General features: G+C 32.7%; 2 protein-coding genes across 2 annotated transcripts; one reads left to right on the top strand and one right to left on the bottom strand.

Moving 5' to 3' along the window:
- Positions 1-571: 571 nt before the first annotated feature.
- On the top strand, positions 572-7,200 carry LOC142643991 (uncharacterized). The gene is made up of 12 exons (XM_075818687.1): positions 572-746; positions 858-892; positions 1,661-1,971; positions 2,076-2,306; positions 2,719-3,097; positions 3,619-3,728; positions 3,981-4,105; positions 4,438-4,502; positions 4,917-5,029; positions 5,105-5,258; positions 5,352-5,483; positions 6,720-7,200. Exons 1-12 carry the CDS (start codon positions 572-574, stop codon positions 6,969-6,971), a joined length of 2,082 nt encoding a protein of 693 aa, XP_075674802.1. The 3' UTR covers positions 6,972-7,200.
- A 4,514-nt stretch (positions 7,201-11,714) lies between these two features.
- LOC142643469 (glycine cleavage system H protein 2, mitochondrial) lies at positions 11,715-16,840 on the bottom strand. The gene is made up of 3 exons (XM_075818115.1): positions 16,514-16,840; positions 13,831-14,090; positions 11,715-12,134 (listed from the first exon to the last, which is right to left on the bottom strand). Exons 1-3 carry the CDS (start codon positions 16,590-16,592, stop codon positions 12,006-12,008), a joined length of 468 nt encoding a protein of 155 aa, XP_075674230.1. The 5' UTR covers positions 16,593-16,840; the 3' UTR covers positions 11,715-12,005.
- Positions 16,841-17,605: the final 765 nt, after the last annotated feature.

The raw sequence follows: 17,605 nt of genomic DNA, 5'->3' as shown, positions 1-17,605 counted from the left end.
TTAAAATCCCAAAATCAAAAACAATACTAAAAAATAAAAATAAAAATATTTAAATAAAGCCGATTGAAGTAAACGGTCAATGAAATAAAATAATCCCAGGAACCCTAATAAAAACAAAATCATCTAACAGTAATATTGCGCATTTAGACTTCAACACGCAAAGAAAATAAATAATTAAAAAAAAATTCGTTGACAAGTCGCAGAAAAATATTGGAAATTTGGAAGAGGAAAGGCTTCGTTAATCTTCAGTCTTGATTAGACATGAAGACGGAAATGAATAAGAAAAAGACAAAATACTTACTCGGGGCAGAACATTCGAAACGGCAACGCATTAGTAGGGTCCCACATCCCACCTGTCATATTTAATAATATATTAACGTTTTTTTTATAATAAAAAAAATAACTATTTTTGCCAATTAAACCCTCCATGCTAGAATTGCCACCATCCAACAACTACGTCTAGTTCCACCAAACCTCAAGTCCTAGTTCTACGTCCAAGCTCTCTTCTTCTTCTTTTTTTTGACAGACAAGCTCTCTTCAGAAACAACTGCAAAGCGGCGCGGCACCCAAAATGAGGGGTTCATATGTCTCACTATTTAAAAATGTTTCGAGTTCCCAAAAAGAGGATTCTACATCAAGCTCTCCAACTCCAACTCCAAGCGTGAGAGTGCAAGGTGATGAAAATAAGAATGATGAATTTCCACCATTGCCGAAGTGTTCGATACCTTTGTCAGCCGGAGTTTCCGGTAAGCTCAGGCTCATTTTCCATGCTTCCACCACTATTTTATTTCTTTTCAATTATACTTGCTTTATACAAAACTTGACTCTCTCTTTTTTTTTTCTTTTTTGTTTGACAGGTTTACCAAAGAGTTCATTGAAAGAACCCCAAATGGCAAGATTTATTTTTATGCTCCATTAATTACAAACAAAATTTATGGGATATGATTAACATGATGATACTGGCAGTTCTGGCAGCAAAGGGAACAAATCTCTTCCTAGCCTTCCTTTAGCTGACAATATACATATATAATACATGGGGTATGCTTTAAAAAAAAAAAAAACAAAAGGAGTATTTATTTAAGGTTTTTTTCTTTTTTTTGAGAAGGGAGTATTTATTTAGGTAGATTTTCATATATTGTAATTGATTTTGATTTTCCTTTTACAGTTAACGTAACTGATGCTTCAATAACTGCTAGCATATACAAATAAATTACAAAAGTACTTAAAAAAATACTAACTTACTTTTTTGATAACTTTGAGAATTATCTTAAATTTAATAGTTGACATTTTCACAGTCCCCCACATTTTTCTTATTCTTAAATTACACTTCTTATATGCATGTGTGTGATTTTACTTTCATTCTTACTATACATCAAAATCCTGAAATGAAATGGTAGTTTTTTCTTCATCTTGGTAAAGTTTTTTTTGGAAATGCACACTCAAATTTAGACCACTTTCGTATGACTGTCCATCATATTGATCTTTATTTCTAATCATACTAGTTAAACCAAAAGCATATCTAAAAAAATCATAATAAATCATTCTTTAAATGCAAATTGATAATTGATTAACTTATCTTGTATTCACTGCACCTCCCTAAATTGTTGCTTTGCTTTCTATTTTAAATTGAAAGTTGTGTATTCTTCTCTATTTACTACAGGAAAAAGGCACAGTAACACTTGAGTACAAAATTTCAAACACTGGTGGAGCTGTTTGTCATGGTACCTTGAGTGGTGATGTTGTATCATTTATTCGATATGATACTATTGAAAAAGCACAGATGAGCCAAAGTCTTCTCCAAAGACTTCGCACGGCTGAATTTGTTAATCCTCTCATGGTTATAAGTAGTAAACCCAACGTTTGGCTAGTGGTGCCGAAAATAGATTCCACGTTAGACCAATTTAAAAAGAAAAATACCGGGATTTGGTCTTGTGATGATCTATTGGATGATAAGTACAAGATCATTGTAAGGTATGAAAATAGATGATTATTTATTTTCTTGATCTTTGTAAAATTACCATGTGATATAATGATTATTGGTCACTTTTTTTTTTTTTTTAATTTCATATTTGAAGGGACATTATAGTTGGTGCTATTCAATTGGTAAATCAAGGATATATGGGAGAACTAAAGATTCAAGACATTGCTATTATTAATGGTCGTGCCAAATTGATGAGAATCTCAAATGAACTTGGAGTGAGTAAGCTAAGGGATCAATTACAAAATATAGTGAAAGACTTATTGGGAAATGATTCTAACAATAAGGAGTTGATCGATTTCTACTCTCATATGAAAACAATGCCAATGTAAGTACTCATTTACATTTAAACCTGTTTGGATTAGTATAAAGTACTGTACTTTCTTGAAAATATTTTTCTTATTTTTCAATATTTGGTACACTGAAAATCATAGTCAACAAAAAAAAAAAATAGGATTAATTGAAAACACCAATAAAATCTTAGAAAATGGTAATACATTCATTTTAAATAGTGATCTTTTATCTTCATGTTGTGAAATTTTTCAACCAAACAAAATCAACTAAAACTCATCTTCCACTTGAGAATAACTTATTTTCCTCATACAATTTTAGTTGAAAACTTTTTTTGTCGGGAAATATTTTATGTTGAAACAAATAAGTTTTCTTATGTGCATAAAATTATGTTTTCAATGTCTAAGTCAGTTTCTTTTCTGATTATTTTTACCTTTTACTTTTTGAAGGGGCAAACTTCTTTATTTGATAAATCATCCGATATTGTTGACGTCTCAAGAGAGATTGGATTTCGTAGTATCATCACTTCGGTTACTAAAGTATGAGAGAAAATCATCAGATTGGAAAAATAAATATGATGCTCAATATAGAGATGAAGAAGATAAGAAAGCGAGAAGACTGAAAGAACCAGAATATAAGGTGGTGAACGTGAACAAAAGTGACCCAAATTCGGAAGTTAATTACATAGCAACAAAAGTTGAGAAATATGAAGAATATAAGAAAGTGTACAACTATGACCACAAGAAAGGAAGTTACCCAAATACTGCATCCAGCCAGATTACTTTCTCTCGGAATGTCATAATACACATTAATGATGATGGGCAATATGTATGTATTCTTATATGCCTATCTTTTTTTATTCATTATTCAATGCATGCACATTAGTTGATTACCCTTTAACTTTCTTTCATCAATTTCTTTTGTAGAAGTCATGTGTAGGTTAATATAACATGTGGCAATGAGAGTGAGAGAAGTTCTTCAAATCTTTATTTATTTTTGTTAACTAAATGCATATTATATGATTGTCCTTTAACTTTCTTTCAGCAATTTCTTTTGTAGAAGTCATGATAGATTAATATCACATGTGGCAGTGAGAGTGGGAGAAGTTCTTCAATTTTTTTTTTTGGTTTGCTTATGACAAAAGTAGATAGAATGCTTATCAAATTTCCAAGAGATGTCCAAGTTGATTTGGGTGCGTGTAAGAGTTCATAAGGAAATGAAATAGAATGATCATAAATGAATGATTTATATGTAGACAATTTTTAGTAATAACATTTTTTTATCATTTTTTAATGCGTGTTTATCACTTTATAAATACTATACATTGAAGTTTGTTTATATTGTTACAGAAAACTAGCGAGGAAGTGGGGAAACAGTTGAAGATTTTCTTCCCAGATTTGTGGACGAGACTGTTCTCACTTATGATTAGTGAGGGAATAGATGTTTGGGATCAAAGCAAGTAAGTGTTCTTGTAATTAATTGTAAGAACATGATTCAATATTTGTAGATTTATATGCGTATCACAAGTGTTTTGTGATATATATGGTCTCTTGAAGAATACCTTCCTAGGAGATAGATAAATTTACCCACTGTTGGAAGAACAAAATAAATAAGGTGTTAAATCCATCAGATTGAGTTATGGGATATTCTTTAATAAAAGGCATTTGTTTTCTTGTGCTAATTAATTGATAATTGTATATTAATATATTAGTGAGAAGTATGGAGGAGATCTACTCAGCCAATGGAGAGCTACTTTGAAGCTTTGCATCTTGGATAATGATGATTTCGCAACACAGCCTTTCTTGAAAATTTGCAGATCATTTCTCTCCTTCATAGGTATGGGAGGTCATCTCTTGATGATACTTTGTGGTGTGTGTGTGCGCCATGTAAAACATCCTCTTTGAAGTGAGAAAGACGCAATGACATTTATATGACAAAATTAGGAAGGACAAAGCTATGTAACAAGTTATTATAGAAAACAAACAGAATTGAGTTTATTATGGTTTGCTTGATTAATCTTCCTTCACCAGGTGTTTGAACTTTGAACTTATATGACAAATAGTAAAAGCGAGAAGTAGACTCTATCTATATCTATGCGTTTTGGCGTATGAATTCCTTGAGGTCAGTTTGCATTGATTATTCAAACTCTATCTATATCTACATGACAGATATGAAGGCTGATAAAAGCGTAGCCATTTCAAGTCTTGTGACCACGATCAAGAAACAAATTATTGTAAGTTCATCCCATTAACTATTGAAGCTCAACTTACGGGTCTAGGTTTAACGCTGTTTCGTATGGGCCAACTCATTTTGCATAGCAATTTCTCATCTAGCATATGATTGGTCCACCTTGGCCCTATGAGAAGCATCAAACTATATCATGCCAAATACATCCTATTAATTCTTATTCCAAAAGTCTTCTATTAATTTCTTCTTGTATCAAACTCAAAACCTTCCATCAAGCATAGTCATCTCTTATTTTTGTTACCAGTCATATCCTACATTAGTTAGATCAGCTCTAGCAGAATGCCATTGATAGAATATAAATGAACAATCAAGTCAACCACCAGTGGAACTCCACTAAACAAAATTGACCCCGTCATTCACCGTTGGAAGAGTTGAGTATTAGTGTTCTTCCTTATTGCAGACAGTGGAATCAAAGTTTCTACAAGATCAATTCAAATACAGAAAATTGGAGGAGATGCTCAAAGATGACAATGTCAGCGGCACATCTACAAAATGCATCAAATTTTTAATGAGGTAAATATGATTGATAAATTGCTTTTTGCCAATACACGCTCATATACCACTCATAATATCTGTAAAATATTTCAGGTTTTTAAAGTTCATAGCACTTTTTCTACCCAAGTATGCTCTGAATGCTGACGGTGATGTAAAAGGAATGTTTGAAACTGCCTATAGCAGCTTATTAGAGGACGATCCAGACTTAAAAAAGAAAAGAAAAGAGGAAATTCTAAAGAAACACAGAGTATGCTTCCATCAAAATTCTATTCCTATCTGTCCTCTTTCCTTGTGTACCTATCTAGCATTTGTCTTATCATTTTTTATATTGACTTTGCAGAATTTACTTGAAAGTGTTCATAGTAATGAAGAATTCAAGTCATTGCTAGGCAATCCTAAAAACATCAAAGATTGTGGGATAAGTGTAGCAGAATCCCTTACGATTTTGACAGATCGTTGGGATAAGTTATCGGTAAGTCCTACTTTATTGTAATAAGCATTAATTCTGTGCAAAGTTCTGTCTTTTTTTTTTAATACAAAATAAAAAGAGTTTGATCTCAGCATAAGAACTGCAACTATACTGGCATTTGCTTCCACCTCGTGTATACATATGTAAAATTTTCTCTTAGAAACTTGATACCTGACTTTATCCCACATCCTAAAAACATTTATTATTTAGATGTTTTATGTTTTAACACGAAGTATCAATGTTTGACTTTTGAAATAAATGAAACTAGGGAATAGATAATTTTTTGAGAAATTACATTTTCCAAACCTATTAATCCATTTAATAATCTACTTAATTTGGGTAAATCTTAACCTAACCCAATTAAATATTCAAATTAAATGGATAAGGCCAAACGGGTAATTTAAGTTCAACTAAATACCCATCTGAAACAGTTAAAAGCCTAAAACGTAAAACCTAACATGCTAAAAATAAATAAATAAATGCTAACCAGCCGTCACTTTCTCCACTTCTTGCATCTAACGGAAACTTTTCTCCTTCATTTTCTCTGGCATTTTCTCAACTACCAAACAGACAAAATCTAAACCCCTTTCTTCGAACACACCACAAAACCTCACTCACTCACACAGAAAGAAGGAAATCATAGAATGAAAATCGTTGGCAAATCATTGGACTATGATTCGGATTCCATGTCGTCAAAAGCGACATTGGAAGGATCCAAAACGTCATGCTCTGATTCAGACACTCAAATCCGCTTACCAATCTGTAATTACTCTATTTTCTCTCAAAACAACCAGAGCTAGGAGAACAAAAATAAGAACACCGAAACAAAATCTAACTAGCAGATTTTCTTTTCTCCCAACTTTTCTTGGCAACCAAACAGAGGATAAGTAAAAAAAAAAAAAAATTAATCATAAGAATTGAGGAATTATTCTCAAATCTATCCATCTTGATCTAAAATGTGCAAACCACATAAAATTTACAATCAAAAACAAATTCAAATTTTCCCAGAAAATACTTTCCCTCAGTACAAATTGTGCCCTAAAACAAGGCAAAATAGCAAATACACAACCGCCAAACTAAACCGAATCTAACGATTCGGTGTTCTTATTTTTGTTCTCCTAGCTGTAGGTTATATTGTAGGTTTAATAACAATAATGCGATTGCTATAATGCAGGTTTAATAATAGTTTAATATGATTGTTGTTTACTCAGCTATAACTAATATAATGTTGTGATGCAGAATAAGAAGAATGCTAACAAAAAGCAAGGTGTTGGAGGCGGAATTGTTGCTACTACAAGTGCTGTTGCTGTAACTGAAACAACTGCAAGGGCTGGAGAAGCAGTGGTTGTTGCTGCAAGTTCTGGAGATTTAATGGTTGCTGCTACAAGTGTTGGAGATTCAACGGCTGGTGGTGGTACTACCAGTCAACGTGTGGAAAAGGTCAAAGAGCAGTCTAAGAAGAAGAAGAAGAAGAAGAAGAAGAAGAAGTAGAAGAAACCTTAATTTGAGCACATGTAACTAGGCATTAACAATAATATGTTTTATGTAGTACACATACATTTGGTAGTGATAATTCTGGAGCTTTAAGTGATATATAGATTATGTAACTAAAGGTAATTCTAGAATTATTTTTTTGTCCTGAATATAATTCTGCAGCTTTATGTGCTGCATGTTTGCAGATTGCATATTTAGGTGATATATCTGTCTATTGCTACATCAAAAGCATGGGCAACTCTTATGGGAATACCTATTTGGTTAGACTTGAAAATACAAGTCATTGCAGAGTGAAATACTCATTATGTCAAAGCTTGATAAAGATTTTTTTAGAAACAATTCTGGAATTTAAATTATATACAGTGTTGTTGTTGTTGGTTGCCTTAATAACTGGGATTTATATTATATAAAATGCAGCAGTGTGTTGTTTACCTACCTTAATCATTGGTGGTGTTGTTTGCTATAAGGTGATGTAGATTTTGTAGGTGGTGGTAACCAATGATTATCAAAGTTAATATTAAGCTAAATTATCTGGTAAACCAAAAGCTAACATAAAAAAGTTACATTTTTTTTTTTACACCAAAATATAACATAAAGCTACATTTTCTGAGACACTCATACACCACTATCATGGACATCAATATTCAAAAAGTTGCATCAAGGTAACATCATATAGGCTGCTTTTGTTTTGCCAGCATACATAAACACACCAAACAAACTACAAAAAACATCCAAGACCCTATTGATGCCAGCTTCAATTTATTCACAACTCCTTTGCATTTGCCTACTTCCACATCCATCATCAATTGATACTTCAGAGCTTCAATTTATCTCAATGCTTCATATTTGACATCTTCATCCTTCTTCATCGCTTCTAACCTTGCTTCTTCTATCACAACCTTTCATGTCGGTTTTTAGACAATTCAACACCTGTTTGCCATACGCACAAATTCCAAGATCACACCAATAAACAAAACTTACCCCCCTCCTACAATCCAATAAGAAACAAAATTCTAATCCATGAAGCAAACAACAATACCAAGAATTTTTTTTTTTTTTTGATAGGTAAATAAAACTTCACTCCAAATATGATGAAAAGGTACAAAGGAAACATGTTTAGTGCTTTAGATAAGCTATTTGCTCTGCACAATGCCATGTTGCTTGAATTGCGATAAATTAAAGCTTTCTTTTGTGTATTATCTATCAATCTTTATTATCTACATTTTCACTAGCACAAAGCAAAGGCCAAATTTTCAAAATAGCACACTTTTAGCAAAATTTTAGGGAAAAAATCATCTTGATAAGGTTATTTAATTATGTAGCACATTTTTGGAACTTGAGTTCCAAGTTTTAACTCAAAATCGAGTTTGGCAAACTTAGAGTTCCAAGTAGTATGAGGTCTATTGCTTGGCGCGCCTCGAGTTCTAAAAATGTGCTACATAACTGAATAACTTTGGCTAAACAATTCTTCTAAAATTTTGTTAAAATTGTGCTATTTGGCAAATTTGGCCCAAAGCAAACACGCAAAGTCAGATCCTAGCTATATATCTATATGTCTACTAGTTTTCTACCTTTTTTTTATTTGGAAACCAATATTAGCATAAAATTAATTAATTTTTATTTTTTCAGGGTTTTGCGCTACAATTGTCATAGAAGTTGACAAGTGATAAAATCAAATGAAAATCATGGATAATAAATTTGTTCAAGTCACTCTTTGTGCTTATTGCCTCAATTCATATTATCCATGACATATGCACTTACATATATGTTGAAATGAAGAAAAATGACCTAAGAAAACACAAAATCATTGCTCCACACGAACTGGAATTGAGGGAGAGACCGAGTTCAGGTTTTGAATTTGGGGTAATTTCAGTCTAAAAGTGTTTTTTAGGACTGGGATCTGGAACTGAGGGAGTGAGCCAAGAAACTGAGAGGACTGAAGCAATTGAGAGACTAGAGAGGAACTAATAAATTACTACTTCTGTAGCAGATGAAAGCAAGAGATTGACAAATGAGGGTTAAGTGATGTTTTAAGAGATTAAAACGGGGGCAATTTAGTCATTTGATTATTGTAGTGAGTCTAAATTAGCTAACTAAAAGGTTGGATGTAAATTTTGCAGAAAGAATAGTTTAGGAGGTTAAATATAAATTCTCATTGTTGTGTAACCACCATACTTGTGTTGTGATGCACCAACACTTGTTGTACTTTGTGTAGGTGTCTTCTGAAGTTCTGACCATTGGTAAGACAATGTATCCAACATTATAACAAACAAAACAATAGAAACATAAGCATCAAGAAATTAAACATAACATACAGAACAAAACTAACCTTGTCTTTTTTCTTTTTCTTTTTTCAACAAAAAAAGAAAAAACCTTTTCTTCTTTGGATTTTAAAGGACATGTTTTGCTATTACGTCCAACCCTTCTTACACTCAGAGCACTTGATGATGGTACCAGCTTTGCTTATCCTATATTTGTTTTGGGTTCCGAAGGATCTCTCTTTCTCTTCTTCTTGCGTCTGCCAAGTTGCACCTTATCCTTGGGTGGTGCCAAAAGGATCTATTGATGTCCTTTTCCACTAGTCCATCCACATGACTTCAAGGGTAGTTCCAAATTTGTGTGTATATATATATATATATATACAAATCACAGATTCAAGCAAAACTTTTACACACAAATTCAACCAAATCTCAGCATCATCGTCATCACAAACACAAATACAAACATAATTGCTACAACAATCCCTTTTTCCCAACCATAGAAAAGTGGAAGTGAAAAGTGGTATAATTAGCGAAGCAAAGTTTGAGTAATGTCATCAGTATTAATAGAACTTTATTTCATTAAGAATTTCTTTTGTGTATTCTGCTTGAATGTTGTGAGATTTTTTTTTTTTTTCAAGGAAGTGTTGTGAAACTAATTATAAATTATTTGATAAGATATTTTTCTTCCTAAGTTGACAAATTTCTGTACTAAAAAAATCTCAACAAATTTCTCATCAAGTTTCAATGGCTGCTACTCAAACCCAAATTCAAATGCTACCGTACTTCATGGCTCAACAAATTATTGTCCTACCTTTGGGGAGAATTTCCTCGCTTATTCTAATGACTCCAAGGTATATGCCATCCACCTCACATTGCACACCATATAATAACACTATTTTTCTAATATAATAAATTCATTCATTTCATATTCTATATTCAAATCTCCTAGCCTTATATATCATCATTAAATGATAATTACTAGTTAGCTTAATTAGTAAAATCTCTGATAGTTGAATAAGAGATTTAAGATTCAATCTCAGCTTATATCAAAAACCGATTGATATCTTAGGATGGATTTGGATAGGGCTGAAACGCCCAGCATCTGGATTTCAGCCCTTTCCTTTTTTTTTTTTGGTTGGCTGGGACGCGCACCATGCACTGTTCATTGGCCATGAATAGTGAATTTAGGCCAATGAACAGTGATTTTTAGCTTGAACAGTGTTTTTTACACATTAAAAAATTATTTTGCTACAGTGTTTTTCAGTTTTCAATTATATCCAAACGAACCCTTAGTCTGATATTCTTAAGCAAAAAGGTTATATATTCTTAGCGGTAAACCATCTTTTGGTTGGTTTTGTTTTTATTTACTTTAATTTTAAGGGATTTCTCAATTTGAATTCACAATCCAGTTAAAAAACAAGGATGTGTATTCCAATTAAAAAAACAAGAATTAATTTTTGAAATGGGAGGAAGCATTAATCCCAAAAGTTTAAGGTGATAAAAAAAGTATAAATTTAAGAATGGGAGGTAGCACCAACTTTATTCAATATCTCTTTTATAAGATATGAATTTTGACAAATTCACCATTACATTACATTTTTTTTTTTTTTATATCCTTCATACTTGCAAAATTTTCAAAAGATCAAAAATTAATAGCTATCATTAATCAATTGTTTAAATTGCAAATTATAGTTGTATAAAATTATACATAAAAAGTAATTTTATAAATCATATACTAAATAACATTCAACTGGCGTAAAAATTGACATGTGTATTAAAAGTATAAAAAAACATGTAATCCAACGATTAAAATTTCAAAATATATATAGCAATGTTAATTTCTTTTAGTGAAGTTGTAACTTTAAACTACAATTAAGTTTGTAGCCAAATTTTGTCATAAATTTAATCACTAACCATTGTTTGGATCAATTGAAAATTGGGAGGATGGAAAAGATAGAGAAGAAAATTGAGGAGAAAATTCTATCTACCCTTATTTGGTTGAGTTTAAAACAAGTAGGAAAGAAAATGGTGGCGCCCCGTAATTTTAATCCAGGCCCACCAAAAAGCATTGTTCCCAATTGGAGAGAACCAGATGGCAAATGAGAGAAGAAACCCAAATGGTAAAGTGAAATATCCTAAGAAAAAGAAGTAGATGGAAATGGAATAATTGAATAAATTAATGTGATTTGGTCATTAAAACCTAACACCAAATTTGGGAGAATGATATTACTGACATGACAGTAAAATGGAAATACAGGTTGCATTTAGTGAACGATAATATTTAGCCATAATGATTTAATTCCAAAGAATAAATTTCTTTAGCATCCCTTGACATCCACCCTCTGAACTTCCGAAAATGATATTGTGACCCGGCATATATGCCGGGCACACAGTATACCACCTCCTGAACTTCCATGAACTGACAAGAGAAAGTGAATAAGAAAGCGTTCCCCATGCATCAAGAAAATGAGATCCCATGTGTTGAATAAGTATTCAACTCAAACGAATATTATGAAAATGGTTCTCAAACCACAAACCTGCCTAAACAGCGCCAATAGATGAAACCAAAACCCAGAATGATTATTCGCTTAATATATCCACTAAATTTATAGCTCTTAGGCAACAAAAGAAGAACCGTGAAAGCACATGTTTGGATAAAAATAGAAAGAAAGATATGTGCACCACGCACTTTGAGGATTGTGTAATTTATCGTGATTATCCATGGACAACCCCTACATGAAAGCACCCAAAGTTCTTTGCGGCAAGTCACTCAGTGACTTCCATCTTCTTCTTCACAGAACTTGGTGTACTTATCTGCATCCATCAAGCTGTTCAATTCACCACTGTTGCTCACCTCAACCTTAATTATCCATCCTTTGTCATATGGGCTTGAGTTAATCTACATCAAGAGAGCTACATCAGAAATAAGCATAAACGAAATGAAGGAAGAAACATACTCTTGATGGCAAAAAAGAAGTCAAACTTCACCAACTAAAGGAAATTGGAAATGTTAATGAATTTTTCAACACAATGAAGATAATTAACCTACATTTTCAGAGACCTATAAATTTATTCAGATGACTACCAGTATCAACCACAAGCTCAATAAGTTTAGTAGCGTGAGAGTTGCCCTTATGGTCTATTCTTCTCTTGATTTTTCCAAATATTGGCTACTCAGGGACATTGCCTAAAACCTTGCATACTAGGACTAGAAGGAACAATATATAACTATAGGTCATTTAAGGTAAGGTGAAATAGAAAAGGAGGATTTTTTTGGGGTAGGCAATTAAAAAATAAAAAATAAAATAAGAGAAGAAGGACGAAACTTGACTTAGAAGCCCTACCCAAAAGAGAGGGAAAGAAGTACCATGCAACAGTTGACAAAGAGAGCCATGGGGACAAGTCATGCAGGGCAAGATGAAGACAACATGAGCAATGGTAAATTGCCTTCAGGTTGCAAGCACACAAGTCAGGAGGCAAAATTTGGTCATGGTCAGACCTCTCTGAATCCAGAGCATTCAAACAAACAGAGACAAAGATTGAGCCTCACACAAGTTTCATTGAAGCATTTATGTCAAGAGATGAAGATTGGACCCAGTTCAAATCACTTCATAACAACTTCCCACCCCCCAACCCCCTCTCCCCTTACCCCCAAAAATAAAGCTTAAGTGCATTAGCTTAAAATTCAATTTTGAAATGGGAAAACCAGATTTTTTTTAGAATATCATCTATCAAAACAACTTTTAGCAAGTTCTTCAATTATGAAAAGGCCACACAAGATATTTTATCAGAACCATGAAATTAACTGCTAGTAATCTTTCACGAGCAATTGAGAAAACCAGAAATGAAAAGAAGAAAACTTAATTGTAAGATTAGTAACATTTTAAAGGCAGTGATACCTAGCAAAGGCATGGAGAAAACTAGTGTTGGATTGACCTACCACAAGCATTTGCGCCCAGTGGTACCTCTTCCCCTTAATGGGAGAGCCATGGATAAAAGGGGGGTTTTGATAAATAGAAGATAGGTGTTGGATTGAGCTACTTGCATTGAATATATATATATATATATATAGAGAGAGAGAGAGAGAGAGAGAGAGAGAGAGAGAATCACAGGCTTTCAGAAAGCTTGGGCTTGAAGCCGAGATAAATAAAGATGGACCGTGTTTCAAAGTTTCAACACATGCTAAGAAAAGAAGAACCTCCAAAAGGTTAAAAGATGAGAGAGAGATAAAGAGAGTCAGCTTTATGTGGCTAGTAAAGCTTCATGACTGACTGTACAATCTTTGATTTGGGGAAAAAAAAGCTCAAGAACACTTGTGCTTGGAATCTCATGTACGATAAACGGACATAACATCAGGTGTCACATCCTTAACAAATGCAAAAGCAAGTTCAGATTGGCTGGCAATGTACTGAAACTCTAGCGTAACTTCTAGATGATTGACAACATTGAGACATTCAGTTTCAGTGAACCATTACAAAGAGAAAGTTATCTTTTCTCAACTGTTCCAATCTATGAATTTAATTGAGTTGATCCAGACCAAAAGAGACACTACATGACATAAGGCACCAAAACTCAAATTAGAAAAGGATACTCACCAGACCAGGGGAGCTATTGAGCTCTTCGTTTACTTCAACTACTTTCCCTGAAATGGGAGAATTAATATCACTAGTAGCCTTAACACTTTCAACCGCACCAAAGCTGCTGCCATGTGATACAGGAGCCCCCACTTCCGGTAATTCAACATAGACAACATCACCTAAATGATCCTGAGCATGGTCAGTTATACCAACAGTAGCAGAATTCCCCTCAACTTTCACCCACTCATGAGAGTCAAGATACTTAAGATCCTTCACAACTGCATGTAAATTGGAGAAGAAATGTATAAGCACAATAGGAAGGACAATTTTCTAAGAATCCAAGAAAGATTTGATCTCCACAATTTCCAAAATCAATATTAACTAAAGTGATTCTGTATCTAGAAATGAAAAGATTTTGCTGAATAATACAAAATCAATGAACTAAATTACCATTTATAGGGGAGAACTATCTTTATTCTATATGGATATATCGATTAGGAAATTTGATTGGATAACTTTATATGAGAAAGTAAAACTCCAATAAAAGAATTGAGAGAGAGAGAGAGAGAGAGAGAGAGAGAGGGTGAGCGAGCAGAGCAATGCTCTGACAAATCGAGAACGTTGCTTACTGAGCTTGCAGAAGCATTCAAAATCCTTTTTCATTTTCTTTACAATATTCTTGACACCCCACATGCTGTTTGGGTGTCATAAATAATAGTAGTTTGTGGTAACATTATCATTAAATAAGCTGTTTTTTCATGAGTAAATACTCAAATCGAGATGGAGTGATCCTTGAAATCAGTATGACCACCATAAAAAATAACAGCCTATTGGCTGTACATAACTTTGTACAAACTCTTTTGTGTGCAAATGATGAACCATAGTACTAGCATACCATTCAAACTGAGCATAATGTATTAATAAAATAAAAAGAGGACAGCTTTTAATTTTATTGATAACTAATAAGTTACACAAATTCAGTGGGTCTACTCTTAAACCCACAACCTTAACCTCCACATGACCTTACAAGGGGAGGAGGTGTCATTTGGGCTAGAGTTCTTTGGGCCAAAAGAAAATATGACACCTACTTTAGTGCAGGAAAAAATAATTACGTTTTGAGAATAGCTGAAAGTATACAATGAAGAGAAAAAAAAATGCTGCAAGTGCCACTTTTTCTTGGTGAGGACCATTTAGATTTAGAGGAACAGAGGAATCTGTGAAGGAGTTGAAATGGGGCAGAGCTTGAAATGGGGCAGAGCTTATTATCAGAAAAATTACAGTTTTTCGGTTTTCACAACAATCTGTACAGGAAATTTCAACTATGATTTTAATACAGATGATCATAACAACAACAACAATAGGAAGACTATCACAATATGCAAACATATAGTTCTGTTCACTGTTTGTGCGACAAAATCTACCAAGTACAATGCATGCCAATAGAAAATCATCCATTACCAATAAAAAAAAAATGTATTGATTACGAAAATATTATTTAAGATGAAGATTTCAGATTTATTACATCATTTTGGACACCCTTTAATGTTGAAACTTATTGAAAACTAATCAATATATTTCTCCAATGACAAGCCAAGTTAACCTTCTAAATTTGGTAATATTTCATAATCATCCTCCTCTTTTCTTACAAAAATAGTGTGCCAAACCCTAAAATATTGTCCATATCAATTGTTAATAAACAATAACCCAATAAAGTGCATTACTTGAAGGTAATTACAATTATTCAATTTGAAATCCCATTCCATTTCTTGGTAGTCATATTATACAAGATTCTAAGCCACCCAAACTTGTCAACTGGCTTTTATATGAATAAAAGGATATCTACTCCGGAAATAAAGATTGAAGCTTAAATTCTGGCTGCAAAATCTCACCATTCAACAATGGTAAAGAGTAAACAATTGCCTCATTAACGACAACTAAAACTCTCTCTCTTATAACTTCTAATGGTACACCTAAAGGTTATTCTATGTGCTTCTCTATTCTTGTATTGGTCTATGATTGTGAATGTGAAATCATGCAACAATGTGAAAATGACCAGAATGCATTAATTGTCACAAATCGTAAGTCCAAATAACTCAATATTGGAACCACACTTTCCACCACTGTAGCACAGATCATCGTCAAAACTGAGAGCAACTACTTCACAACAATCAGACTTGGGTTTGAATTTTTAACAAATTATATGTGACAGACTAGTGTTTAGATTTCATTTTCATTAATATATATATATATATAGAAATAATTGGCCTAACATTAATCACAATTCCAGCACAACAAAAAACTGACCACACTATAAAAAGTATAGCTTTCAGAGAGAGAGAGAGTATATTGATATATGAATGCCCAGATTCAAGATCACATTGATCTCTGCAGTAATTAAGTCCAAAACGTTGAAAATATGAGACCAATGACAACGACAAACAAACCCCATTTCCAAAAATCAAGAAACCATTGATCTCAGCAACCAAAAGTTGGTAAATAAATATGATACCAATGACAAAAACAAACAAACCCCATTTCCAAAAACCAATATTCTGATCAAAGAATCATAGATCAACCATTTTAACTAACTAACTAACACATAAATGAGAGATCCAAATCCACATCTCAGTCTTTATGATTTGATATATACATACAAAAGGCAAATAAAGAACAACCCATCAAAGTAAAGTCTGATATATACCAGAAGCAAAGCCTCTGTGGAACACAGAGATCCTGAGGTAAGAGGCAGCCCTTGAAGCCCACAACAACCTTGAAGCCATGTTTGAAACTTTGAAGTTTGAACCCAAAAACACAAAACCCTGCTTTTTCTCTCTCTCTCCCTCAACAAACACAGACACACAGTCACACACTACACTATTTTTTTTTTTTGTTTCTCTTATAATAATACTCGGTGGGGTTTAAGGGGTTGGTGGGGTTGTTCTTCCAATCACTATTTTTTTTTTGTTTTTCTCTTTATATATTTTTGGTTGTTGGTATCTCAAATGAAAAATAACACATAGGAGGCCAAAATGTGGGACAAAATTGAGAATTGAAAATGGTATAAGGTGTTGGGTCAATGTGTCAACAAACCCATTAGGCAGAAGTTGGTGAGTGGCCCTGTGGTGGCTTTTGATGGCGATGTCACGTGGTATAATCACAGTTTTATGGAATTTTCAAGGTACCTATGTTCTCGTGAGCCAAATTTTATAAGATAAGCAATTTCTCTATCATTTCATTTAGAGATTTTTTTTTTACATATAAAATTTAGAAATATTTTTTTTCTTTTTTAAAATTAGATACATTAGAATTTTGAAATTAAAATCTTCGACCCTTATTATGTGATGATTGATTTTTTGTGTTTATAAATTGAATTAATTGAAAATTTATATTTAGTGATTGAAACTTGAATTTAAATATTATCTATTTTAGTAGGTTTCGACCATTTTTCTTTGATTCTTTAATAAAATGATTCCAAACTCTTTATAAAAAACTAGCCTCATCACATGCGCTTCACACATGCGATGAGGCTTTTTTTATTTTGTTTTAGTGGTTTTATTTTGTAGCAAAACAAAAATCTATGTTTTTATTTTATTATATATAATTTTTATTTTAAGAATTTAATTTATAAGTGGATAAAGCAATTTGAAAATCAACAGAAGAGTAGCCCTATTTTTTAGACAATATTTTAGTGGGAGTTGAAGTTGCATTTTTACTGGATTGTCCTTTAATTTTGTCTCTACTTAAACATAAGGCTGTAAGGGCATTTTTGAACTAAAAAAATGAGGAATCCAAA

Source organism: Castanea sativa, chromosome 7, assembly GCF_040712315.1.
Source record: "Castanea sativa cultivar Marrone di Chiusa Pesio chromosome 7, ASM4071231v1".
Lineage (NCBI taxonomy): Eukaryota > Viridiplantae > Streptophyta > Magnoliopsida > Fagales > Fagaceae > Castanea > Castanea sativa.
Note: the sequence above shows the minus strand (reverse complement) of the source record. Positions and strands in the feature narration are given on the sequence as shown.